Here is a 26,718-nt window from a genome sequence, read left to right as displayed (position 1 = left end):
TGTACATATAATATTAGAAGGCTAGTTTTGGTATTACTGCATAGGGAGAGTATTATTGCTTAAGTCCCAAATTTATTGCAAAACCACACTTTAAAAAAAAAAATTTTAGATTTGCAGTTGCATCTTTAATCTGCCATCTAATGGTGGAAACACCCCCTTGTGGCAAAAGAAAGAGCTTTTGAATTACAGAAGTCAAGGCACTTACTCAGAGAGCTCCCTCAGCCAGCTTCCACACACAGTGATATCTCATCTCCTGAGCTGCAGAGATGCCATAAGTGCTCACTTTATAATTATTTGTTAAACCACATGATTTTTCTGTTATTGTATTTTGCAATTTAAAAAGTTTAGAAAATATGAATGTACCTGAATTAAAAAATCACATGCCTATATGCTTGAATTTTCTAAGCACCAGTTAAATTTCCTAAAGCCATAGTGCATCCATAATCTTGTGAATGCACTATTGTATTTTTATGATAGGGAACAAAACACCAGAAAGAGATATGCTCTCTGGTAAATGATGGAAGGATTTTTTCCTCAGGATGTTTTTATCGCTGCTCTCAGCCTCCAAGAGCGATTGCTGATGCTCCCCAATCATCTGGAATCACCTCCACACACATGTACTAACATGTCTGAAACTGTCCCCAAGCTCCTAGATGGGACCCTATCGATACAGAACAACAAGGATATATGGCATATTTAACTGTGAAACAATAGTTCATCAAAAGTTTTTCTCTCATGTTTTATTTACCATATTTCCAGCAAGTGACACACTAACCAGTGACTAATTCAAGGGAATTTTACCTCTCGGCTGTGTAATCACTTTTCCCTGGAGCTAACTGCATCACATTTCGTGCCTCTTTCACATTGTAGAGGAAGTTTTTAGACAGGGAGAAAGCCTTCTTCTGTTTCACCAGGACCCTGTCAGGATGCTTCAGTGGCCACCTCCCTCATGATGACCCTCACTCAAGCATGCCTCAGAGGCAGGCCAGAAGAGCCAGTAGTAGATGCTGGTCTGCCATCCAAACTAGTGTCCATTCCATCATGGAGAGCAACTCTCGTTCCCCTTCCACCTCGGCTTCACTCAAACACTTGGAATATTAAAGATGTGGGGAGAGGTGCCTGAGAATATTTCACAACGCCTCCCGTTGACTTCATGATGCCTGCTAAAATAATCCTCCTGCTCAAGTTAGGTAGAGAAAATGTTTTTAAAGAAACTCATTAGAATGCTACATCACAATTCTTTATCTAGGCCATTTCAGAGGCATAATAGAAAGGCAGCCACTATGCAAATGTTCTTTTGTAATGGACACATTCCAGGTCTGACTATGCCAATGAACATGGATACTGCTCAGGCAAGGGTTTGTTTCTGCATGGAACAAAACGTCAGGCTGCTGTACTGCCATCGACAGCTTCCACAGGAGTCTTTAACTATAGCTGCCTCACAGCTGAAGAGAAGGAATACTCTCAGGGGCCTTTTAACAGAGTTTCCTTTCCTCCTAGAACAGTGGTTCTCAACCTTGGCTGCACATTAGAATCACCTGGGGATCTTTTTAAAATCCTAATTTCTGGGCCTCATCCTCCGGAAATTCTGTTTCTTTGCTATGGGGTGGGGCCACAACATTAGTAACAAAGAAACAGAATTTCTGGAGGATGAGGCCCAAAAATCAGGATTTTAAAAAGATTCCCAGGTGATTCTAATGTGCAGCCAAGGTTGAGAACCACTGTCCTAGAAACAGATGAGAGAGAGAACCAAAAAGAATGGAAAATAATGGAGAAAACTGCTATCACTCACGGGGAACACAATCTTTGCTACAACTAAAATCTTTGCTACAATTGAAATTAAAAAAAAGTCAGTAATCCTGGCTGATTGTTCTATTATTTAATACTAACTTCTATCTAATTACTCAAGGTATAAGGTACATCTGAACCATTCAAAGTCCCCGTGGCTAACACTACCACAAGCATTAGAAAGAGAACACACTCAGTAACAAACAGCAAGCTCAGAACAGCATAAACTGTTCCACCTTCAGCAGATCGAGAATCTCTAGAATAATTAAAATTATAAAGAGGTTAAAATTTATAACCTCTTTTCCTCAACTGTAGCTAAATGTAACTGCATTAAAAGACTAACATAGCTGACTGTGAAGCAGAAATGTATAATGGCATAATTTTAATTCTTATTCAAGATTAATATTTAAGCAACGTTCTCACTAAGACATACACTAATATATGTCAGGAAAATAACAGTCTAAATTTTATAGAGCATCTCCAGGTAATTGTTAACAACCAGATTAAAAAATGAAGGAAACCAAGGCTACATTGTATGTCCTTGAGCTGGGATGTTTCTCCAGTAATGCAGCCACTTCAGGAAATGATACTCAAAAATTGAAATTCTCATACATTAGTTTCTCTGTTAAGTACATCTCTTTCAAATTCTTCAGTTAACAGCAATACTTTAAAAATCTTCAACTGTAAACTCTTAGCTTGTAACATTTTGATTTTTCCTGAACCTTGAAAACTTCAAAGTGCCATTGAATATATTATCTTCTGTTTCTTAAAGCACTAATGTTCATAAAAGGATCATCATCGTCGTCCTGAAATGACATACAAATGTTATTTTAGTGATGGCTGCACCACACTTCACTGAGACAAGATAGAAGTTCTTATGGCAAACCAAGACCAGTAAGAGTAATTTTCTCCTTTCACTTGAGGTGGATTTTCATTTTTCTATTTCCTTTATAAATATGAACTTCAATTTCTAATTACCAATGAAATTATTTTTAAAAATAATTTCCAGCAACTAACTTAGCAGTCCTTGTTTAAATTTTATAAGCAGTTAAAAATTAAGATTTAACAATATTACTTTATTACCTCATCTGATTCAAAATTGACCCCTTTAGCTGTTTGGCTCTGGGATGCGGGTTTGCTTGATGATGATGATGATGATGTGCTCAGCCACCTGAGGCAAAAACATGGGAAAAACAAAGAAAATGAACCAGGGAACTCAGCAAAGATACCTTTCTAACTAAGTTTTCCATTCTAGTAGTAGCCATGAATAAAAATAACCACACACTGCATTTGATCTACATGAGAGGCAGTAAAAACTTAATGGTGAGAAACAGTCTCTGAGGCCAGGGTCTGAATTCCAGTTCTGCCATTTACTGAGAGCCTCTCTATGCCTCAATGTTCTCAACTGTAAAATGAGGATAATAATTTTTTCAAGACTAAATGTGTTAATATTCTTAAACACTTAGGTCAGTGCCTGACATATTAAGCACTACACAGATCCTTACTTGTATTATCACTATAGTGTCTACTACCATCTCCCACGCCTGCAAATTGTGGCAATACTGAAATATTTTTCATTCATATCTCAGTTATGTTTCTATTACAGATAAAAGGATCTTAGGAAAGGCTCACCACTTCCTAGGGTTGCCTGTTCATATTATTCCTGTTCAACCCAAACCAAACAGCATATATTTACTGAGTACATGCTCCTGGCCAGGTACTATGATAGGTCCTGGGAAATATCAGTGCACAAGAAAATCATGATTCTTACCCTCATGAAGCTTAACTTGCGGTAGTGGAACTCATATTCCTAGGTCTTTTTATTAATAAAAATTTAAGTCACCCTAGCTCAGGGGACAGCAAACAATGGCTAGTAGGCCAAATCCAGCCCACCAGTGAGCTAGGAATGTTCACATTTTGAAATGGTCACATTTAAAATGGTTATATAAGTACCTATATAATATCCTCGCTTTTGCCTCTTGGTCTGCAAAGTCAAAAATTTTTTTGCTGATTTCTGTCTTAAATGAAAACAAGGTTTGTGAATTCTTAGCTAACTCTGGGATGCTTTGGGATGTTATTTTGCCAAGATAAATATGCCTGCAACTCTTCTCTGGACAAACAGGTTGAGAATCAAGAGGTCTTACGTCAGAAGGAAGCAGAAACATCACAGGTTCTTATGCACAAAAGTAAAGGACAGGAGGATTTGTCAAGCTTTAGAGGTAGAGGATCAAGGAATTTATCCACTGATCCATCTGGGGAGTCTCCATCTCTCTGTACTTGATATAAGCAGGCAATGGTTAACTGCTCATTTGTTTCCATTTGTGCCAGAGAGAAGCAGATCATCAAAATCATAAAGCATGTGCTCAGGTGACCAGATCCTGTTGGGGGTTTAGGGAAAGGTGGAGGAGGTTATGGAAAGAAATACCCACTGAGACCTGACTCTGCTCTCTGATTTCTCCCTAGACAAATAACCAACGGGGCCCAGAAAACAAGCCAGGCACCTACGACGAACGCTGGCTCATTTGATCGTAGCAAGAGCCCTAATTCCGTATCAGAGGACTCCAGAGACCTAGAGACCTCACCTGTGACAGACCCCTTATCCCCAGAAACCAACGTGAGAAGGGAAAGAAATGGCTATACTGTTTTGATTGTAGGGTTGAATAAATGGGCTTTTGTCCCAGATGTCAAAAGATAGTGTTTGATTTGATTAGCCTCATATGTGGCTCAAAAATAAGGGATGGGTTGTATCAAATTGAGAGCCATATATTAGAATCCTGTCTAGAGATGGTCAGCCAATCAGTCAGGTGCAGCAGTGCTATAAGCATAATGTTTAACTGGCCTTAAGCTGTACCTGACACATAAACAGTATCCCAAAAATGTTAGTTCTCCTACTACAAGGCTTACTAGAATCCCCTCAGTCTGGTCAGATGGAGCCAGTTCTTCTCTTGCTTGCTGCTTTAAGGAGAGGGTATTTTAAATCTGCCAGTATCAAATCTGAAAGGGTCCTCGTAGTCCCAGTACAACAATGGCAGAATTTGGAACAATTTTTCCAAGGAAAATCAGGCTTTCCATTGCCCATCCGGCAGAAGGGACTTTTACAGCTGGAAATTATTTCCTTTTTAAACTTAACTTCCAGAAAATATTAGTGCTGTTACTGTTTACCACTCTTCCTATCACTCTTGTTCTATTTCCCTGGCCTCTTCTTTATTTAATAAGCACTCATATCGTTGTTACTATGTGCCAGTTCCTGTACTTACTGTTGCTAAGGGTGTGAAAGTGCTTTCAAAACCACAGTCACAGGCAATTGACGAGGTAGAAAAACTGTTGCTGATTTGGATAAACAAAAAGCAGTTAGCCAGTGACAGCCATTTCAAACGCATTGAAATATGAACAAGCAAAGATGCTGTGTGCTAACCTGAAAGACACCCCTGGAGCGAGTGCTGAAAGTGATTCCTTTAAGGTCAGTAGGGGGTGGTTCGAGACATTTAAGAAGTGTTTATTTATAGATTAAACAACACATTACACACCCACTGTATATAAGAAAGGTTAAAACAGGGAATTAGTTGGGGATCTGGAACAGATTAATTCAATTTATATTATTTTTAATGGGGGAAAATGATTCGGTTTATGAATAAATTGCTTCTTGAACAGCCTTCCGAAATGAATTAAGTTCGAGAACCGAGGTTCCACTGTAATTAAAAAAACAGCCTAAATTTGTATCATTTAGTTGCTGTCATCAGAAACATAAGTCTGCAAGGCTGAAGTCAGATTTCTTGCCAGAATGTTAACTTCTAACTGCCTCTCATCATTTAAGTGATTCTTATTGCTTACACAACCATCTGAGAGCTTGGTCTGTTGTGTTAAGAAGCAACAGCAGAGACAAGTTTTGGAGCTGATTGCGCGGCCATGTGTTTGGGTGACCTTAGGTAAGTTACTTCGCCTACCCTCCTCATTGTCTCCAAAGGTAAAACGGGGTAAGAGAGTAGTAATTATATCTACTTCCTGAGGTGGCTGTGAGCACCAAATGAGCTAATCCACATGGAAATGATGAGAACAGTGCCTGACACATAGGAAAGTGCTAAATAACTCAGTTATTTATCACCTCATGAGTAAATAAGAAGTCAACAGACATTCTACTGGGAAGTAGACAACACTAAATGCTAACAAAATCAAGATATTTTTCCTTTAATATCCTTAAATATATGTCAAACATAGTAAGACAGTATTTTCATTAGTTCTGATAATAAAAAATAAGGACCTACACAAGCTGAATATATTCTTCTTAACTATATTCACTACTGGAAAACAAAACAGAAAGCTAGCCCTGTTTTTTTTTTTGCTTGTGTGTGTTTTAATTTACAAAGACAAGAACAACCAAATAAGTACTCAGAAAGGAACTTCCTTCCTTTGATAGACTGAGTATGCTGGTATTCTTCCAATAAATCTCTCAGCAAGACCTAACTACCTCAATTATCCTCAACTACCTACCACAACTACACAAGCTGACCTGCACCTGAGCCCCCCTCGGTACTTTTCACTCCTTCTGCAAAGGCCAGCACTGGCTTCGGCAACTCTATATTCTCCTTGGTTTTTCTCATGTCTTTCTTGTTGCCTCTTCTACTCTACCTACACTCTAAAGGTTACCTCAGAATCAAAACATAAACTCTCTTTTCTCTCCACATTCTCTTTCAAGGTGATCTATCCATTCCAGTGACTTTACATATCAAGTTACACACTATTGAGAGGTAAATACAGGCACCATTCAAACCTCTTATCTGAATTCTGGAGTCTTATATCCAATCACCTATAGTATACGTCAGTGATGGCGAACCTATGACACGTGTGTCAGAGGTGACACACGAACTCATTTTTTTGGTTGATTTTTCTTTGTTAAATGGCATTTAAATATATAAAATACATATCAAAAATATAAATCTTTGTTTTACTATGGTTACAAATATCAAAAAATTTCTATATGTGACATGGCACCAGAGTTAAGTTAGGGTTTTTCAAAATGCTGACACGCCAAGCTCAAAAGGTTCGCCATCACTGGTATAGGTGGTCGGCAAACTCATTAGTCAACAGAGCCAAATATCAACAGTACTTCTTCAAAATCGACTTGCCCAGGCAGAAAACCGACTTCTGTGCATGGGCCACGAAGTTTCAATCGCACTGTACGTGTGCCCGCACGTGGTATTTTGTGGAAGAGCCACACTCAAGAGGCCAAGAAGCCGAATGTGGCTCGAGAGCGGCAGTTTGCCGACCACGGACCTATACCCTCCCTTCATGTAAAGTTCACAAGCATCTCAAAGTTTCCACGTCTAAAGTTCTTCCGTCTTTCTATCCCCAGCTCCTAGCATTGGGTTTAACTGAATAAAAATGGATGTGGAACTATACGTACCAATTTTTCCAAGATAGACCTTTAATTCACATAAACCATACAATATCACATCCACAGAACGAAAATTAGTTCCCAGGAATGGAGGAGGTGAAAAATCTTGGATATTAAAATGGTTTTTGGCTCTCTCAAGCTCAATCCTACCCAACAAAATGTCATCCTTTAGTATTTAATTTGTAAGTTAAAATCATTTTAATTACTTTAAATCAAATTTAATTTTTATCCATAGCTAATGAAAAAAAAAGTTAAGATCATGAAAAAAAAGTTTGAGACGCATTGAGGTAGAGCTTTTCCCTCGATCTCCATGGTTTCTATAGCTCTTGCTCATGGCATTACCCTCAGCTGTCATTTTCCACCCCACTAATCCAACTAATTCCTATCTTTAAAATCGCAGGTAAATTTTACTCCTTCTATAAAGCTGCTGCTTCTAAGAGAGTCCACACTACGTGCTCCTCTTGCTGAGAGCCTGCATGCACTCAGACCTAGTTTGTGTAATAAAATTTCACATATAACTATGTGCTGACTCAATCATCCCTTAATGGATTGAAATGTGTTCATCTCTTTTCCACTATAATTTGTTGCCTGAAAGCAGTAAGCTTATTAAAACACTTATGTCCCCCATCAGACCTAATATAATGCTCATACAGAAAATAAGTATTAAAAAACTGTTGACTACTTTCATAAGTAAAAATTTTCATTAAGTGAGCTTTAGTTAAACAGCATTCATCTAAAATGTTAACAAACAGAGAAAATAGTGACACTGAACCAAGTCAAGCCTTTAGATAAGAGGCAAAACCCAAAAAGGACAGGAAAAGTATCAGTACTCTGACGGCAGAGAAAGTCAACGTGATCCTCTCTTCAGTGTTCAGCACAGCATCCTGTTTAACTCGGTATATAACGATATGATGATGAAGAGAATTTGAAATCACGTATTAACAAAATGTAAAACTATTTTCTGTTCACTGGGGAGAACAAAGTACTCCATCAAGAAAATCACTGGCTAATAAAGACAGAAGGAAACAAATTACAGTCATATAAATTTTCGATGAAAATACTTGTAATAATGCTGAATCGCCTCTTTGAACTAGTCCTTGGGTCTATTTTTCACTTCTCTACGTTCTTGACTAGTTAAAAATAAATCTGTTAAACATCTGTGATATAGTAATATGTATTAGTAAAATTCTGGATAACTTAATTTTTTCAGATGTTTCTTTTTGTAGGAAGTCATTGTACCTACCTTTGATCTGTTCTTGAAGTGGTAGGAAACAAGTCTTCTTCTACATCGGAGTCATCCACCTCAATCACCTAAGGGGGAGAGAACAAAGCAGCAAATGGGAATATAAATTTAAATTAAAAATAAATAACTGAATCTCAAGTTGTTCTTTTTAATATACGAAAACAGTCAAAATAAAGGAGGCAGACATCACATAATGAGCAACTATTAAAACTAAAGCTCAGCCTGGCCTCCTCCAATGTCCCTCTTCATTTCACAAACAGTGTTTTAGACATGTGTGACTTCACTTCTCTCTTGGCCACCAGGGCAGCCTGGGTACCTAGAGGAACATGCAGCTGGCTTGCTGAATACTCACAGAGGGTCAAGTGCAGGCAATGCCCTGTGATTTTCTTGGGTTCTAATGAGTTCAACCATCAGTGTTCCAGCTCAAATTTTAAATGAGGTGTAAGACTGGGTAGGAAGTGCCAGCTATCTATCTTTCTGTTACATTTACCCCTGTTAAATACAATTGGTTGGCTTTAAGCCCCAGTAAAGATATTTGTGATTCTTGATTCTAACATCCAAAATGCTACTCATTTATCTACCTTTTGTGTTGTCTTGACACTTAATACACACATTTGCTATGTCTTCACGTAACATAAAGCCAAGGACAAAATACTAAAAGAAAAGGGTGTCCCAAAACTCACGCAAGAAGTAATTTTGATAGAAAACACAGGTTTATAATTAAAAATAGGGTTATGTATGGAATAGCATATTGGGTAAATGGCCTCAACGGCTTTGCTGGCACATATGTACTCTTTTGTTGAAATTTTCCATGACTGTTTTGCATAAATGTGGCTGAATTTCATTGATACAGCGCTCAATTTCCTCCTTCAAGGCGTGGGTGGTTGTGGGCTTGTTGGCATAAACCTTAGACTTCAAAAAACACCAAAGAAAAAAGTCCAACGGCGTTAAATCGAATAATCTGGGTAGCCAATTCTGATGACCAAAACGGGAAATTACACGAGCAGGAAATGACTCTTGCAGTAATTGAATTGTTTCTCGGGCTGTATGGCATGTGGCACCGTCTTGTTGAAACCACATGTCGTCCACATCCATATCTTGCAATTTAGGCACAAAAAACTGGATTATCATGTCGAGATAGCGAGCAACATTAATTGTTATTGCCTGAGCAGCCGCATTTTCGAAGAAGAATGGTCCGATGATGCCTCCAGCCCAAAATCCGCACCAAACAGTGACATGTTGTGGATGCATTTGTTTCTCAACAATCACTCGTGGATTTTTTGAACCCATTTACCCGATATGCTATTCCATACATAACCCTATACTGTATACTTTATGAATCAATAAAAAATTTATAATTTGTAATTATAAACCTGTGTTTTCTATCAAAATTACTTTTGTGTGAATTTTGGGACACCCTTTAGCACCTGAGACCTCACCCTCGAGATTGACATTCAACTATTTATTAATCAAAAGTCATTAAATGCAATTGTACAAGCAGCTACGAATTTAGTCAGTATTCCTGCATTTTGTCCATAAAACTATCAGAAGATTGTCTTCTGTGCTTTGAAGGAATTAAATGCATTCAACAGTCACCTAATATGTATAACCTCAATAAAAAAAAATGAAAAAGAAGAAAAAAAAGCTGGTTTAGCATGACTTGTTCTTTTTGAACTCATGTTCTTGACTGAAAATAGAAAAATCTAGATGGGAAAGTACCTTGCAAACGTGATGATAACTTTTTTAGATATGATCTTGAAACATGAGCAGGCAATAGTTGATTAAAAAGAATGAAATAAACTCAGGATAAAAGTTATTTAGCACTGGTACACCCACATATAAGTGAATAATAGAAGATGGGAAAAAAAGAAGGGTGAAGTTAAGAGATAAAAGAACAAGATTAGAATAAGGACAGAGAAGAAGTTTTCTGCAAACTGCGGTAGTCAACTGTGCCAGGTACTTGAGAGATCAAAACGAATAAAATTTGCCCAAACAATATGGTTCAGTGGTTGAGCATCAACCCAGAACCAAGAAGTCACTGGTTCAATTCCTGGTCAGGACACATGCCTGGAAGTTGTGGGGTCAACCCCTAGTAGGGTGTATGTAGGTGGCAGCTAATTGATGTTTCTAGTTCTCTATCCCTCTTTCTTCCTCTCTCTCTCTCAAATCAATAAAAACATATTAAAAAGAAAAGAATAAAATTTTAGAAAAAGCTGCTGAGGCAGTATGATATAGAACAGGGGTGGGCAAAGTTTTTGACTCGAGGGCCACAATGGGTTCTTAAACTGGACCGTAGGGCCGGAACAAAAGCATGGATGGAGTGTTTGTGTGAACTAATATAAATTCAAAGTAAACATCATTACATAAAAGGGTACGGTCTTTTTTTTTTAGTTTTATTCATTTCAAACAGGCCGGATCCGGCCCAAGGGCCGTAGTTTGCCCACGGCTGATATAGAACAATGAGTCTCAACAGGCAGTGATTTTTAACCCCCACTTACATCCCATAAACATTTGGAAATGTCTGGAGACATTTCTGATTGTCAGAACTCAGTGGGTACTACTGGCATCTAGTGGGTAGAGGCTGAGATGTTGCTAAACATCCTACAATGTGTCCCTCAAAATAAAGACTTATTTGGGTCCAAAATGTCAACAGTGCCCTGGCTGGGTAGCTCAATTGGTTAGAGCATCATTCCCGATCAGGGCAAATACAATAAGCAATCAATGAATGCACAAAAAAGTGCAGCAACAAACGGATGTTTCTCTCCCTTCTTCTCTCTCTAAAAGTCAATAATTTCTTTTAAAGGTCAACAGTGCTGCTGCTGAGAAACCCTGATACAGAAAAAAGAGCACTGGCCTGGAGTGAACACACCTGGGTTCTGAAAGTGAGGTAACAGGAGAGTCAAGCCCATACTGGACTCTTGTTGGGAGACAAAGGAAGAGAAGAGGCCTATGTTATATCTAGAACTGAACACAGAGGTCCTTAGACTTCAGCCTTTTAGTTGCTTGAATCTAGCTTCAGCCATTAAGGCACAAGTCAGAGTTATGAGACTATATGCAGCAAAAGGAAACCAGGCATAAATAAAGCCCTTGTCTGCACTGAGCATACTTCCAAATTAGTATTTCATGCACGGGCTCTTTTGTTTCAACACTGTTATCCTTAAAAATATTACTAGATGCAGACATTTATGGATTTCTAATAATGTAATCTATTATTTAAAAAAAAGAGAAACAAAACAAAAAAAATCCCCGTCTAGATAATTAGTAAAGTTCTCTCCAGCTTTAATGTTCCACAGGTTTTCTTCTTTTATTTACTTTGAATAAACAATTTGTAATTTAGAATACACAAGTTATTAAACACAACTATAAAACTTTTTTCTTACCTCTGAATAATTCTTAGTAGCAACATTTCGTGAGGGCTGCTGTCTTTTAAAGGCTATAATGAAAAAGATGAAATATCCGTTATGTTGTTCTTAAAATAACTTAGAAGAATGTGCACATTTCTTTAGCAGAAGATTTTCTAACTCCTATCTGCAAAAACCTGTGATGCCTAATTATAAAACCATTTAAATTTTTTAAAATCTGAAGGGAGGTGCAATTATGTTAAAATAAATCAATGACTCGCTGCCAGTTTCATATGATTTTTCGGCTTATTGAAATATAGCAAACAAGCCATGCTCATAAAGACACCGATGATAAAAATATTTTATAGATAAATACCTAAAGAATAAAATCTGATAATTTAACAGATTGAATTCCAAATATATCATAGGTAACCCTCCTAGTGTCTCCCTTCTCTTATGGGTGGCAATCCCCTTCCCTGTGGCTATGTTAGGAGCTATGGTTCCAGTGAGAACTTTCTTATTCACTCCTAGTTTGCTAACCATATTCAGTACCTAAGAAGTAGTCCAGAGGGGAATTCTAGAGAATAGCTTAAATTTTATTCCATGATAAAACTTTCCTTTGAATAGTTACTTTTTAAATTTATAAAATTGGTTAGAAACATGAAGCTTAGTAAACCACTGTTTTTTTCCAATTCCCAAACTGTGATATTATGATTTTACAATAAGAAATACACAAGGTGGACAAACGAAGGTTAATAATAATAATAATAAATAATACAAGAATCTAATAATAGAGAAACATGGTAATTAGCCGTACCTCCGCTACCCTTCCCATTGGCTAATCAGGGCGATATGCAAATTAACTGCCAACCAAGATGGCGGCTGGCAGCCAGGCAGCTTGAAGGGAACAGGAGGCTTGCTTGCTCCAGTGACGGAGGAAGCCAAGGTTCCCCACCTGCCACTGCCGGCCTCTGAGCTCCTGAAGCAACAGCTCCAAAAGATACAATGTTTCAATTATAGAAGCTAAAAGATGGCGGTTAATTTGCATATATTAGCTGCGAGCGAAGATTGACGACAACCTGGAGGCCAAGCGGTACAGAAGGGAGCTAAGTAGAGGCCGAGAGGACAGAAACGGAGCCAAGGCTGCGGAAGTGGGAGGCGGGAGGTGGGAGGGCAAGCCCAGCCACAGCCGCTGTGAGCGGGAGAGGCAGCGGCTTGGAGGGGAAGGGGCAGCAGCTGGGAGGGGGAGGGAAATCCCAGCCCCAGCCACTGGGATCTGGAGAGCAAGCCCAGCCGAGGGAGATTGGGGCGGGAGGGCAAGCCCAGCCCCAGCAACTGGGATCAGGAGGGCAAGCCCAACCACTGTGGCTGGGAGCATAAGGGGCAGCGGCTGGGGGGTGGGGGGTGGGGGGCAGCGGCTGGGAGCTGAGGGGCAGAGGCTGGGAGTGGGAGGGCAAGCCCAGCCCCAGCGACTGGGAGCGGGAGGGCAAGCCCAACCACTGTGGCTGGGAGCATAAGGGGCAGTGGCTTGGAGCAGGACGGCAAGACCAGCTGCAGGGGCTTGAAGCGGGAGCGAAGCCCGCCTCAGCGAGTTTCGCTCCCTTCTCTGCTTTGCTCCAGCCAGAGGAAGCCCTATTCTTGCAGGAATATTCCTGCAACGGGCCTCTAGTACAAGAATAAACTGCTTCGCCTGCTCATAACTGTAAACCCACTCCTGCGCATCCCTGTATATTTATCTTTGTCCCTATTTCTGACACAGAGCTCCTAAAACCCTCTGAATTTCCTAAATGGTGAGATGCCTGGAGGTATCTTTTATTATGTTAACTTGATGACTTTAGGACTGCATTTAAAGCTGGAGGCTGATTGCCAGGGAAACTCACCTTGAATAGAAAGCTAGAATTTCAGTCCCATTCCCTGATTTCTGGGGAGGGGAGATGGGCTGGAAGTTATATTTACCACCAATGGCCAATGATTTAATCATGGTATCTGTGTAATGAAGCCTCCATTAAAACTCAAAGGAAGGGCTTCAGAGGACTTCCAGGTGGGGAACCAGACCACTTCTGATACTGTTATAAGTTAATTAATTAACAGAAAAGGAGCAAAGGAGAGGCCAGATAACATAGGCATGCCATTTGTATAGCTTTGCCAGAAAGCTGGTTTAACACTCTCCAGATCTGTTCCCCAGAGATCCTGGGGGAAGGGACTGGACAAGGAAAGAACAGATGCATGCCCAGTGAGGTCTGAATGACCAGTAAGGTCTGAATGAACAGGTCATTGGCCAGAGTAGTTGTGGACAATGCAAGGGCACGGAATCTAGATACAGAAGCTCTTAAACAAACGGAGTTCCCTCTTGCTCTTCTGAGACTCTTGCTGCAAGGGGTGTGCTCTCCTACTCTGTACTCGCCCACATCCAGGTGGACCCTTCACACAATGGACTAACGGACTGTGACTAGTCTGAGGCTACATCAGACCCAGCTCCACCGTGGAATGCAAACCTTGGACACTGGCTTTGCTTCCAGCTCTGCTGAAGCCCCAGCTGTACCTTTTCCAGGACTGGTTTAACAGAGATGGGACTTCTGAAGCTGAGAAATATAACTTCACACAATTAAAATCACTCATTCATAAGAACCAGACCACTAGCACCCAGCGTGCAAAGGTAAACCCACTGCCACTAGCGACAGAGATGAGTGGGATTTTACAAGAACATATCCCCTGGCTGGTCCTCAAGTCATAATTTTAACTTTAAAGTGATCTAAGACTAGTGGTAATCTTACAAGCCTGCCAAAATAAATATGAGTCTTCTCTGAAGGAGACATCTTCATCCAAGATGTCAAATTACTCTTACAGATAAGATGACAAAGCATGCAAGGAAAAAAGACACCACAAATGAGAAACAGCAATCAGAAATGGACAATAGAAAGAGGCCAAAGGTATTCAGATATTAGACACAGAATACTATGCACGCACACAAAAATTAAAGCCAGGCTTAAAAATATCTTCAGAGAATTTAAAAATTACTAAAAGTGACATAGCATATTTAGAAAGAACCAAATAGAATTTAAACTTCCTCTTCCCTCCCTCTCCCAGCCTCCAGAAAATGAAAAACTCAATGAAGAGTTTTAAGAATAGAGTGAATTGGAAGACTGATCAGAAATAATTACTCAGAAAGTAGCACAGGAAAATAAAACAGAACTTTTTAAACTTGGTTAGAGAAGTAAAGAGTCATGGAAGAAGAGAGTGCAAAGGTCATACATTGAAAAAAAGAATAACGCTGAGGTGATATTGAAGGGATAACAGTTAAGGATTTTCTAAAAATGATGAAAGACACCAATTCACAGTTTATGAAACCCAATAAATCCTAAAGAGGATAAAGAAGAATCCCCCCTCTAGATTCATCATAATGAAACTGCAGAACACCAAGGACAGTCAGCTGGAGGGGAAACAAACTTTTTTTTTAAAGAGCAATAAGCTTAACTAATTTCTTAACAATGGAAACCCGAAGACTCACTTTAAGTGATTAATTCTACCTACTGATGTCAAGAAGCTTCACATAAAACACTTAAAACCATGCTGAAAAAAGGGTGTTTGGGCTAAGGTGAAGATTGGTCATTTTAACATCTATGCCTATGTGTTGCATGCTAACCAACTTATGGTGGATTATATTTTATTAGCTCTACTTTTCTAACTCCCTCTGTTTTCTCTTTTTTAAATAGCAATAACTAACATTTCATAAATGCCTACCAAGTGCCAGGTTTTTTGGTTTTACTCAGAATAATCCAATATGGCGGAGATTATTAGTCCCAATGTACATGTAAACACACCAGGAGAGTGACTGGCCACGGTCACAAAGCTCTGACATGGTGAACTCAGCCTAGACCAGCCGTGGGCAAACTACGGCCCGCGGGCCGGATCCGGCCTGTTTGAAATGAATAAAACTAAAAAAAAAAAAGACCGTACCCTTTTATGTAATGATGTTTACTTTGAATTTATATTAGTTCACACAAACACTCCATCCATGCTTTTGTTCCGGCCCTCGGTCCAGTTTAAGAACCCATTGTGGCCCTCCAGTCAAAAAGTTTGCCCACCCCTGGCCTAGATGTTTACCATGCTGTCTTTTCTCTTCCTCCTTCTCTGCTTCTATCTTAAACCTGCCAAGAACGGAACAGGACCTTTCTGGATGCCATTTCCTAAGTGGTACTAAGACAACATGCTTCTGAAGTCAAAAGACCAGGATCTCAGCTGGCTCTCCTTAAATACTGAACAATCCTTGAATCAAAATACAGCAACAGACTTAATAGAAAAGTTCCTTAAGAGTCATTTAACGGATCTGATATTTATATCCTTTCTCCAGTGTCAGTTTGCTCCAATAAATGGTGAAAACCTCCTCTGATTTGAGGCACAGTTCACCTCTTTCTGAGCGGCTTTCTCCACCTCCACATTGATAGGTTATCGTGTGTAACGCAAAGACTCCTCTGCTGAGAACCAGTAGCTAGGTTGCTAATCTTATCTTGCTCTGGAAGCTAGCACAGTGGTTAACTACTAGTTCTGGAGTTTAGAGATTGTGAGACCGATCGAAGCTCTAGAATTTATTAGTTGTGAGACCTTGGGAAGTTGCCTATTTTTTCAAAGCCTCAGTTATATAAAACAGGGATAATTTAAGTACCAGTGCCATAGAGCTGTTGAGAGGCATGGACTGTTTCATAAATATAAGGTATTCTTAGTAGTTTTAGTGGTTTTATCAACCTAGGGCAAATTGCTTAGCTCAATTCTCCCATTTATAAATGATGGAATAGGCAAAGTTGTTCTTGTCTTCCAGGTCCATTTTATCAAATAATGAACTTAAATATCTGAATTGTTATAGCTTTTCCCATCTATCCTCATTGGGCCAGTAGTTATTAATCTGGACTCATGGATGGATGCCATGGGTCTTTGAACCCTTTGAAATTGAGTGCAATTACATGAGTATTTATTTAAACAGAACACATAGCCTTCATCAGATTCTTAAAACTCCATAACTCAAAATAGATTTATCATTATTTTTTTAATCCTCACCTGAGGATATTTTTTCCCATTGCTTTTCAGAGAGAGTGGAAGGGAGAGAAGGGGGAGAGGGAGAAAAGGAGAGAGGGAGAAAGGCAGGTAGGGAGAGGAGAGAGGCAGGGGGAGAGGGAGAGAGGGAGAGAAAGAGAGAGAGAGAGGGAGGGAGAGGGAGAGGGAGAGGGAGAGAGAGAGAGAGAGAGAGAGAGAGAGAGAGAAACATTGATGTGAGAAGACACAGCAACTGGTTGCTATGGCTGCCTCCTGCACAAGCCCAGACAGAGGCGGGGAGTGAACCCACAACCTAGGTATGTGCCCTTGACTGGAAATCAAACTCTTGACCTTTGGTGCACGGGCCGATGCTCTAACCACTGAGACCACCAGCCAGGGCATCAAAATAGATTTAAAATCACTACCTTTGGGACTATACAAGTCAAATCTATTTGATCTTTCACGTGATAGGATTTAATTTATGTAAAGGTTTGAATTTTTCCCAGATCTGATATTCTAAGTAATTTCACCATTTTAAAAATATTATATGGTTTGTTTGTCTTCTGAATGATTATATATAGCTGATATCCCTCTTGAAATATAGTTCCAAAGATGAGCAAGGATTTTTGGCATGATGCATGCAATTCTGTGTACAGGGAGAACTTCCTTGCTTTAGAGATGTACAACTCCTGTTAATAATGCTTAAGACACCATTAGATTTGGATAGTTAGGTCAATCTGCACAACTCTTACTGACCTAAGTCTTTTTGATTCAGGTTGTGGCTAATGTCACATACCTCTCAGAACTCTTTTTTTTATATTTGACCTCTTGTATATAAATGCATTTTATATTTACCATTGCTAAATTTCATCTGAGATTTAGTCCAATTCTTCATTCATCAAAAATTAATCCTACCTATAAAAGTTTTCTCCAATAAGAAGATAATACTAAAAAAATACATATGGATATACTCTAAATACTAGGGAGGAAAAATTATCACCACCTATTTTGACATGTATTTTTATATATCTGACTAACAACTTCGACTGATCTCATAAACCAAATTATTTAAAATAGTTTATTAAATTTTTATATTGTTATTATTTAAAATAATTTATATCCAACACCCATTTTTGATAAAAACTCTCAGCATGGTGAGAGTAGAAGGATCATACCTCAACATAATAAAAGCCATATATGACAGGCCCACAGCCAACATCATACTCAATGGACAAAAACTAACACCATTTCCCCTAAGAACAGGAACAAGACAAGGATGCCCACTCTCACCACTCCTGTTCAACATAGTCCTGGAAGTATTAGCCATTGCAATTAGACAAGAAGAAGAAATAAAAGGCATCCAAATTGGAAAAGAGGAAGTAAAACTGTCCTTATTTGCAGACGACATGATATTATACATACAAAACCCTAGAGACTCCGTCAAAAAACTACTAGACTTAATACATGAATTTGGCAAAGTAGCAGGATACAAAATTAATGCCAAGAAATCTGAGGCATTTCTATACACCAATAGTGAACTTTCAGAAAGAGAGATTAGAAAAACAATCCCATTTACCATTGCACCAAAAAAATTAAGCTACCTAGGAATAAGCTTAACTAAAGAGGTAAAAGACCTCTACTCAGAAAACTACAGGACGTTGAAAAAAGAGATAGAGGAAGACATAAACAGATGGAAGAACATACCGTGTTCATGGATTGGTAGAATCAACATCATTAAAATGTCCATACTATCCAAAGCAATCTACAGATTCAATGCAATCCCCATTAAAATACCAACGGCATACTTCACAGATCTAGAACGAACTCTCCAAAAATTCATCTGGAATAAAAAAAGACCCCGAATAGCTGCAGCAATCCTGAGAAAGAACAAAGTAGGTGGGATCTCAATACCAGATATCAAGCTGTATTACAAAGCCACTGTTCTCAAAACTGCCTGGTACTGGCACAAGAACAGACATATAGATCAATGGAATAGAATAGAGACCCCAGAAATCGGCCCGAACCAATATGCTCAATTAATATTTGACAAAGGAGGCAAGAACATACAATGGAGCCAAGATAGTCTCTTCAATAAGTGGTGTTGGGAAAATTGGACAGATATATGCAAGAAAATGAAACTAGACCACCAACTTACACCATACACAAAAATAAACTCAAAATGGATAAAGGACTTAAATGTACGACAGGAAACCATAAAAATTCTAGAAGAATCCAAAGGCAACAAAATCTCAGACATATGCCGAAGCAATTTCTTCACTGATACAGCTCCTAGGGCAGTTGAAACTAAAGAGAAAATGAACAAATGGGACTACATCAAAATAAAAAGCTTCTGCACAACAAAAGAAACCATCAACAAAACAACAAGAAAACCCACTGCGTGGGAAAACATATTTGCCAACGTCATATCTGATAAGGGCCTAATCTCCAAAATTTATAGGGAACTCATACAACTTAACAAAAAGAAGATAAACAATCCAATCAAAAAATGGGCAAAGGATCTAAATAGACACCTTTCAAAAGAGGACATTCAGAAAGCCAAGAGATATATGAAAACATGCTCAAAGTCACTAATCATCTGAGAGATGCAAATCAAAACAACAATGAGGTACCATCTCACACCTGTCAGACTGGCTAGCATAAACAAATGACAAGTGCTGGAGAGGATGTGGAGAAAAAGGAACACTTGTGCACTGCTGGTGGGAATGCAGACTGGTGCAGCCACTATGGAAGATAGTATGGAGTTTCCTCAAAAAACTGGAAATGGAACTCCCATTTGACCCTGTGATCCCACTTCTAGGAATATATCCCAAGAAACCAGAAACACCAATCAGAAAGGATATATGCACCCAGATGTTCATAGCAGCACAATTCACCATAGCTAAGATCTGGAAACAGCCTAAGTGCCCATCAGTAGATGAATGGATTAGAAAACTGTGGTGCATCTACATGATGGAATACTATGCTGCTGTAAAAAAGAAGGAACTCATACAATTTGCAACAGCATGGATGGAGCTGGAGAGCATTATGCTAAGTGAAATAAGCCAGTCAATGAAGGAAAAATACCACATGATCTCACTCATTCATGGATAATAGAGACCATTATAAACTTTTGAACAATAATAGATACAGAGGCAGAGCTGCCTCACACAGATTGTCAAACTGCAGCGGGAAGGCCGGGGAGGGTTGGGGGGCAGGAGGGAGGCGGGGTAAGAGACCAACCGAAGGACTTGTCTGCATGCATATGAGCATAACCAATGGACATAAGACACTGGGGGGTAGGGGAAGCCGGGGTATTGTCAAGGGCGGGGAAAAAAAAGGACACATATGTAATACCCTTTGTAATGCTTTAAGCAATAAAAAAAAAAAAAATCACTATCTCAAAGAATCCTTCCTTGAACCCCACTGGCCAAATTGCCATCATCCCAGCCACCCACAGAACCCCGGGGGTTTTCTTTGCGGCGGTCATCATACATGATAGCCTTTGGTGTGATTGTTTAATATACATCTCTCCCACTGCATTGAGAGCTCCAGGAAGCCAGAGACCCCATGGAACTTGGTCATCCCTGCATCCTCAATGCCCAGCTCAGCTTCTGGCATAAAATAAAGTAGGCAGAAATAAAGATTTACTGAATGAATTAAAAAAAAATAAAAAAATAAAATAAAATAATTTATAAAAATAGGTCCCGTTAGTCTGAGGACGATCTTTAGAACAACAAAGACAGGAAATGAATTCAAAGAACCCTAACCATAATTTCCCTTAAATACAGCTCACATGACTCTATACTAACAGTAGAGACAAAAGCAGCATGAGGAAGGGAAAGTAAACAATACATTAAGAAGCAGTTCTATCCTGGCCAAGTGGCTCAGTCGGTTGGAGTGTCATCCTATACATCAAAAAGGTTGTGGGTTCAATTCTCGGTCGGGGCACATACCTGGGTTTTAGGATCGATCCCCAGTCCGAGTGTGTGTGGGAGGCAGCTGATCGACGTTTCTCTCACATCAACGTTTCTCTCTCTCCCCCTTCCTCTCTCCAAACATATCAAGTGAGGATTAAAAAAAAAAAAGGAAGCAGTTCCTTCTCTCTTGACCAGTGTAGATATACTGACCTTTTCTGTCTTAGTGACCCTTCTATAAAAGGAAAATAATCAAATTTGTCTAAAAGTAAGGAATTATAAAAACTGCTTTTTAAAAAGTTTTTCTTTTGTTATTGTTTTTCCTCACCTGAGGATTTTTTTTTCCATTGATTTTTAGAGAGTGGGAGGGAGGGAGGGGAAGGGGGAAGAGGGAGAGTAGGGGGGAGAGAGAAACATCGATGTGAAGAGACACATCGATTGGTTGCTTCCCACACATGTCCAGACTGGAGCTGGGGATTGAACCTGCCACAGGTACGTGCCCTTGACAGGGAATCGAACCAGAGACCCTTTAGTCCACGGGTCAATGCTCCAATCACTGAGTCAAACTGGTCAGGGCTATAACAATTACTTTTTAAAGCTCACCCTCTCCACAGACAATGGGGTGATGATGGCCAGGTGCGGGGGCAGGCTGGATGGGGGTCAATGGGGGAAAAAAGGAGACATATGTAATACTTTCAATAATAAAAAATTACTTTTAAAAATGGGAAAAAAACACAAATACAGCTCACCCTCTCCAAGAGCTCCAATCAATGGTGAAGATCTTTTAAATCAGTATAATTTATCCTGTATTCTAATAGCCTTTCTGACTCCCCAGTGATGGCAACACAAATGAATGAGATTCACTAAAGGAGTTTCCTAGGTCTTCCTCTATTGAAATTTAAAATAACTGCTAGATAATCATTTGTTGTCTATACTCACCATCCAGAATAGACATATTTCTAGATGTTGATGTAGAGGCCTTTGAACTTCTGCTTCGAGTAGAAGCCTCCAGACCAGTGCCTGCTGTGAGAATAATGAGCATCAACATACAATCACATCAGCAGCCAAGGTTTTTTTGAAACAACACCAAGTTAAATCTTTATAAAGTTATGTCAAAACATAACTTCCTTCTAAAAAGCCAAAGACATATACAAGAAACATCTAGAGTTTGTTCAGTCAATTTTCAGAAACTACATACTTCTACCACATTTGGCTAATACTCTTCCAATTAAAATTTAAGAAAAATTTCTCTAAATGTAAGGAAAATTATCAGGATTATCACTAGAAGATTAAGATTTCTCTCCCTGGATATTTTTAACTAAAGTACTATCCATTTTTCCTATGAAAAAGTATGTAGTAAGTATAATGTTTAAATACTGCTAGGGATGGATTTACATAATGCATCACGAGGTCACTGGATGACTATATTCTATTGTTTGGACTATTCAGTGACAATAGTAAAAACAACAGTAAACACAAGTCACATTAAACACAATGATGGCAATTAATGTTAGTAATTGCTTTAATAAATCAAATTGTATTTGGGGTGGGGTTTTTTTCAAACAAATTTTATGAAGCCACTTGAGGGTGGGCATCTGTATCTTATGACAGTAACAAAAATAATAATTTTTCTGATCTGGAATTTTCTTCCTGCTGCTATGTCATTAGCTAGCCATTTTCCTCAACAGCACATATTTGCCTCACTATTCCTTTGTACACGTAAAAGAAAATAAGACATCAAATGTACCCAAAGGGCCGTAACCGGTTTGGCTTAGTGGATAGAGCGTCGGCCTTTAGACTGAAGGGTCCCAGGTTCGATTCCGGTCAAGGGCACATACCGTGGTTGCGGGCACATCTCCAGTGGGAAGTGTGCAGGAGGCAGCTGATCGATGTTTCTTTTTTTTTTTTTTTGTCCCCCCCACCCCCCTGATGTATCTAACTATCTCTCTCCCTTCCTCTCTGTAAAAAAAATCAATAAAATATATATATTTTTTAAAAATGTACCCAAAGGTGCTGTGTGAAAAATAGTGTTCTTTTAAAAACACACACGTTATTTAGAGCAATTAAAACCCTTTGTGCATACAGCCATTAACATTTATTTAATTAAAATGTTCATGTTAGAACTACATTAAAGTTGACTTTATGCATCATCAAAATAAACTGTTAGAAGACTGTGTAACTCACTTATACCAACAGGAATCTAGTACTATATTTCCCACTCAAGGGCCGAGTCTAAATGTGTGCAAAGACTGTACTATCCTCAGTGCTAACCTCGTCCTCTCTGAGACCCTCCTCTTGACACTGAATTCTGCCCTCTTCCTCCTCTTCGGCCTCTTCCTCGGCCTCTTCCTTTGCTGGCTGATGCTGTGCTGCTATCATCGGAGTCATCAGCCATCTGTTCTGCCATATCTACACTCATAAAGTCATCGGCACTCATAAAGGCGGAAGCAGAGTCCTCTGCCTGAGATCTGAGGGCTCTGGCCCTACTCATGGCCTGAGAGAATAACAAGGAGAAGTTACACATTAGTAGATAATGCAGCATCCTAAAAGTCATGTCTGGCCATTCAGATGAACATTTAATATTGAAAAACTGTATATGCTATTATTTTTCACTAACTCTTTATAAGAGTAAAAAGCAAGAAAACCTCTTTCAACCATCAGTTAGATTCATAACCTATAACTTGTCAGATCAATTTATAATACTACCTGCAAAATGAGGCCTTTTGAAAGGTTTACAAAGAAAGATAAAATTTCACAGAATCTAAACTGTCAGAACTGGGAGACATATTGCCAATGCCCCTAATTCAACACCACCATTTGTAAGAGACTGTCATCATTTGAGCTACCTTGTACAATGGGCTCAATAAATAACAAGAAAAAAAATCACAAACAATAGCTGATATTTCTGGGTGACAAAATTTTAAGATGCTTTTGCTTTCTTCTTTATTTGTAAATATTACAACTATTCTACAATATACTATTTCTAAAATATTACTTTTGCAATCAGAAAAACATGAGCAATATCTCATAAATGTATAACAAGAATTAAATAAAATATAGCAATTGAAAGCCTGGAAAAAGAATGAAAATCAAGAATATACCACAAATTTTAGCTTGATAAAAAACTGTCAACGGACTGACAGCTGTCAGGGAAGGTGGGTAAAAACGGTGAAGAGATTAAGCAACAAGGAAGGGAAGGGAAAAGAAGGAAAGGGAAAGGAACGGAAGGGAAATAAACTGTTTAGATAGACACATTTGAGACTTAACAAAATGTGCCGAAATGAAAACAGATTTTCTTATTAAAAATAGAATAAAAGCAATGCTGGCTTGATCTCCTCTCTGAAGCCAAACAAAATTTAACGAGAACAAAAATAAAACACGCCGAAACCGGTTTGGCTCAGTGGATAGAGCGTCGGCCTGCGGACTGAAGGGTCCCAGGTTCGATTCCGGTCAAGGGCATGTACCTGGGTTGCGGGCACATCCCCAGTGGGAGATGTGCAGGAGGCAGTTGGTTGATGTTTCTCTCTCATCAATGTTTCTGACTCTCTATCTCTCTCTCCCTTCCTCTCTGTAAAAAATCAATAAAATATATTTTAAATAAATAAATAAATAAATAAAACACATTACATTTTCACTAAAATAAAAAAATAGTTCTAACCCCGAAATACAAAATCTATAAAGAGTTGATGGATAGCCGAAACCGGTTTGGCTCAGCGGATAGAGCGTCAGCCTGCGGACTGAAGGGTCCCAGGTTCGATTCCGGTAAAGGGCATGTACCTGGGTTGCGGGCACATCCCCGGTGGGAGATGTGCAGGAGGCAGCTGATCGATCTCTTTCCTCAATGTTTCTAACTCTCTACCTCTCTCCCTTCCTATCTGTAAAAAATCAATAAAATATATTAAAAAAAAAAAAAGAGTTGATGGATATGGTGAATATGTGACCTGGCAAAGGGAGAAGGTTGAGAAGAGTGTTAGCAGTGTAGAGCTCTCCAACACTGATATTGAGATATATATATATACTAGAGGCCTGATGCACAAAAATTTGTGCACTCGGGGACGGGGGGGTGTCCCTCAGCCCAGCCTGTGCCCTCTTGCAGTCTGGGACCCATCAGGAGATAACGACCTGCTGGCTTAGGCCTGCTCCTGGGTGGCAGAGGGCAGGCCCAATCCCCAGGTGCAGCCCCTGGTCGGGCTCAGAGCAGGGCTGATTGGGGAATTGGGGCACCGCCCCTGTCATGCACAGAGCAGGGTGGATTGGGAGGTTGCGGTGCCACCCTCAGTCACGCTCAGGGTGGGGCAATTGGGGGGTTGGGGCACCGCCCCGTCACACTCAAGGCAGGGTCAATGGGGAGGTTGCGGCGCCACCCCGTCACGCACACAGCAGGGCCCATCAGGGGGTTGGGCGCTGCCCTCTGTCATGCACAGAGCAGGGCCTATCAGGGGGTTGGGGAGCTCCCCCCTGTCATGCACAGAGCAGGGCCCATCAGGGGGTTGAGGAGCTCCCCCCTGTCATGCACAGAGTAGGGCCGATAGGGGAGTTAGGGCACCGCCCCGTCACACACAGAGCAGGGTGGATCAGGGGGTTGGGGCGCCGCCCTCTATCACCCACAGAGCAGGGCCAATCAGGGGGTTGGGGCACCGCCACTGTCACACTCAGGGCAGGGCCGATGGGGAGGTTATGGCTCTACCCTGTCACACACAGAGCAGGGCCTGGGGGTGGGGGGGAGGGGGTTGGGGCGCCGCACCCTGTCACACACAGAGCAGAGCCGATCAGGGGGTTGGGACGCCACACCCTGTCACACACAGAGCCGCTGGGCGATCAGGCGGATTGGGCGCTGCCCCGTCACGCTGATCGGGTTCCAGGAGGCCTCGCGGCTCCGCTGATCCTGGTGCTGGGAGGCATATTACCCTTTTACTAAACAGGATAGAGTCCTGGTGCATGGGTGGGGGCTGGCTGGTTTGCCCTGAAGGGTGTCCTGGATCAGGGTGGGGGTCCCCACTGGGGTGGCCTGGCCAGCCTGGATGAGGGGATGATGGCTGTTTGCAGCTGGTCACACACCCTTCAGGGTGGGGGTCCCCACTGGGGTGCCTGGCCAGTCTGGGTGAGGGGCTGAGGGCTGCTTTCAGGCTGGCGGTTGTTGACTTAAGCTCCCAACCGCTCTTTTTTTCCTTTTTTTTTCATTTTATTCTGGGCCAGCTTTAGCTCTGGCTCTAGCTCTGAGGCTTCGTATCTGGTTTGTTTACCGTTCTATAATGGAAACAATGTATAACTCCAGCTCTGAGATCCCGGCCAGCTGAAAGCTGGTTTCTGGGGTTTTGTTTAGCTTCTATATTTGTTAGAATGTTTCAAACTGCCAGCTCAGAGGCCGGCAAGTCAGGCGGGGAACGTTGGAGTCTGCAGTCACTGGAGCAAGCAAGCCTCATGTTCGCTTCCAGCTGCCTGGCTGCCGGCCGCCATCTTGGCTGATAGTTAATTTGCATAAGGATATGCTGATTAGCCAATGGGAAGGGTAGTGGTCATACGCTAATTACCATGTTTCTCTTTTATTAGTGTAGATATATATATATCAAGAGGCCATAACAACTGTTTCTCTTGCTTGGATGATAAATTCTGGGTCTAAAAGAGGTGGTGATAGGGGCAGAAATAGAATGTTAGGGAACCAGCTAGAACTGTAAGAAATATTAATCATGCCCTGTTAACCGTGATTGTTTTATTCTGATGAAAGAAGGCGCATTCTAACCTGGCTGCAGCCGCACTCCGGACCTGGGAGCTCACCTGGAAAAGCAGCCCTTCCTCCCTTTTTGGAGCTGCCTATTATCATGGAAAGATGAATAACTTTGCAGCAGAAACCGGAATCGCCAGCCCTTTGAAGACCCTAGGCTTTGCAGATCACTAAGCCCTGTGAAGACCCCAGCTCTTTGCATGTCTATAAACTGCCCATTTGCCCTTTTGCCTACTTCCTTTTGTACTTCTACCAATATAAGCAGCCACTTATGGTGGGGTGCAGAGCAG

At 40.4% G+C, this 26,718-nt stretch overlaps 1 protein-coding gene across 4 annotated transcripts in view; it reads right to left on the bottom strand.

The window, feature by feature from the left end:
- Positions 1–2,155: 2,155 nt before the first annotated feature.
- Positions 2,156–26,718, bottom strand: part of MRE11 (MRE11 homolog, double strand break repair nuclease) — an 83,821-nt gene continuing 59,258 nt past the window's right edge. For all 4 annotated transcript variants that reach the window (XM_070425846.1, XM_070425847.1, XM_070425848.1 and 1 more), the window contains 6 exons: positions 22,978–23,200; positions 21,646–21,729; positions 11,804–11,856; positions 8,424–8,491; positions 2,872–2,959; positions 2,156–2,594 (listed from right to left, as the gene is read on the bottom strand). In XM_070425846.1, the coding sequence (XP_070281947.1) occupies positions 2,541–2,594; positions 2,872–2,959; positions 8,424–8,491; positions 11,804–11,856; positions 21,646–21,729; positions 22,978–23,200 (570 nt within the window). In that variant the 3' untranslated portion in view covers positions 2,156–2,540. The remainder of the gene's footprint in view (positions 2,595–2,871; positions 2,960–8,423; positions 8,492–11,803; positions 11,857–21,645; positions 21,730–22,977; positions 23,201–26,718) is intronic.

The sequence above is a fragment of the Myotis yumanensis genome, unplaced genomic scaffold (assembly GCF_028538775.1).
Source record: "Myotis yumanensis isolate MYYU_CA2020_CCGP unplaced genomic scaffold, mMyoYum1.0.hap1 SCAF_10, whole genome shotgun sequence".
Taxonomy (NCBI): Eukaryota; Metazoa; Chordata; class Mammalia; order Chiroptera; family Vespertilionidae; genus Myotis; species Myotis yumanensis.
This window is presented reverse-complemented; position numbering and strand designations above follow the sequence as displayed.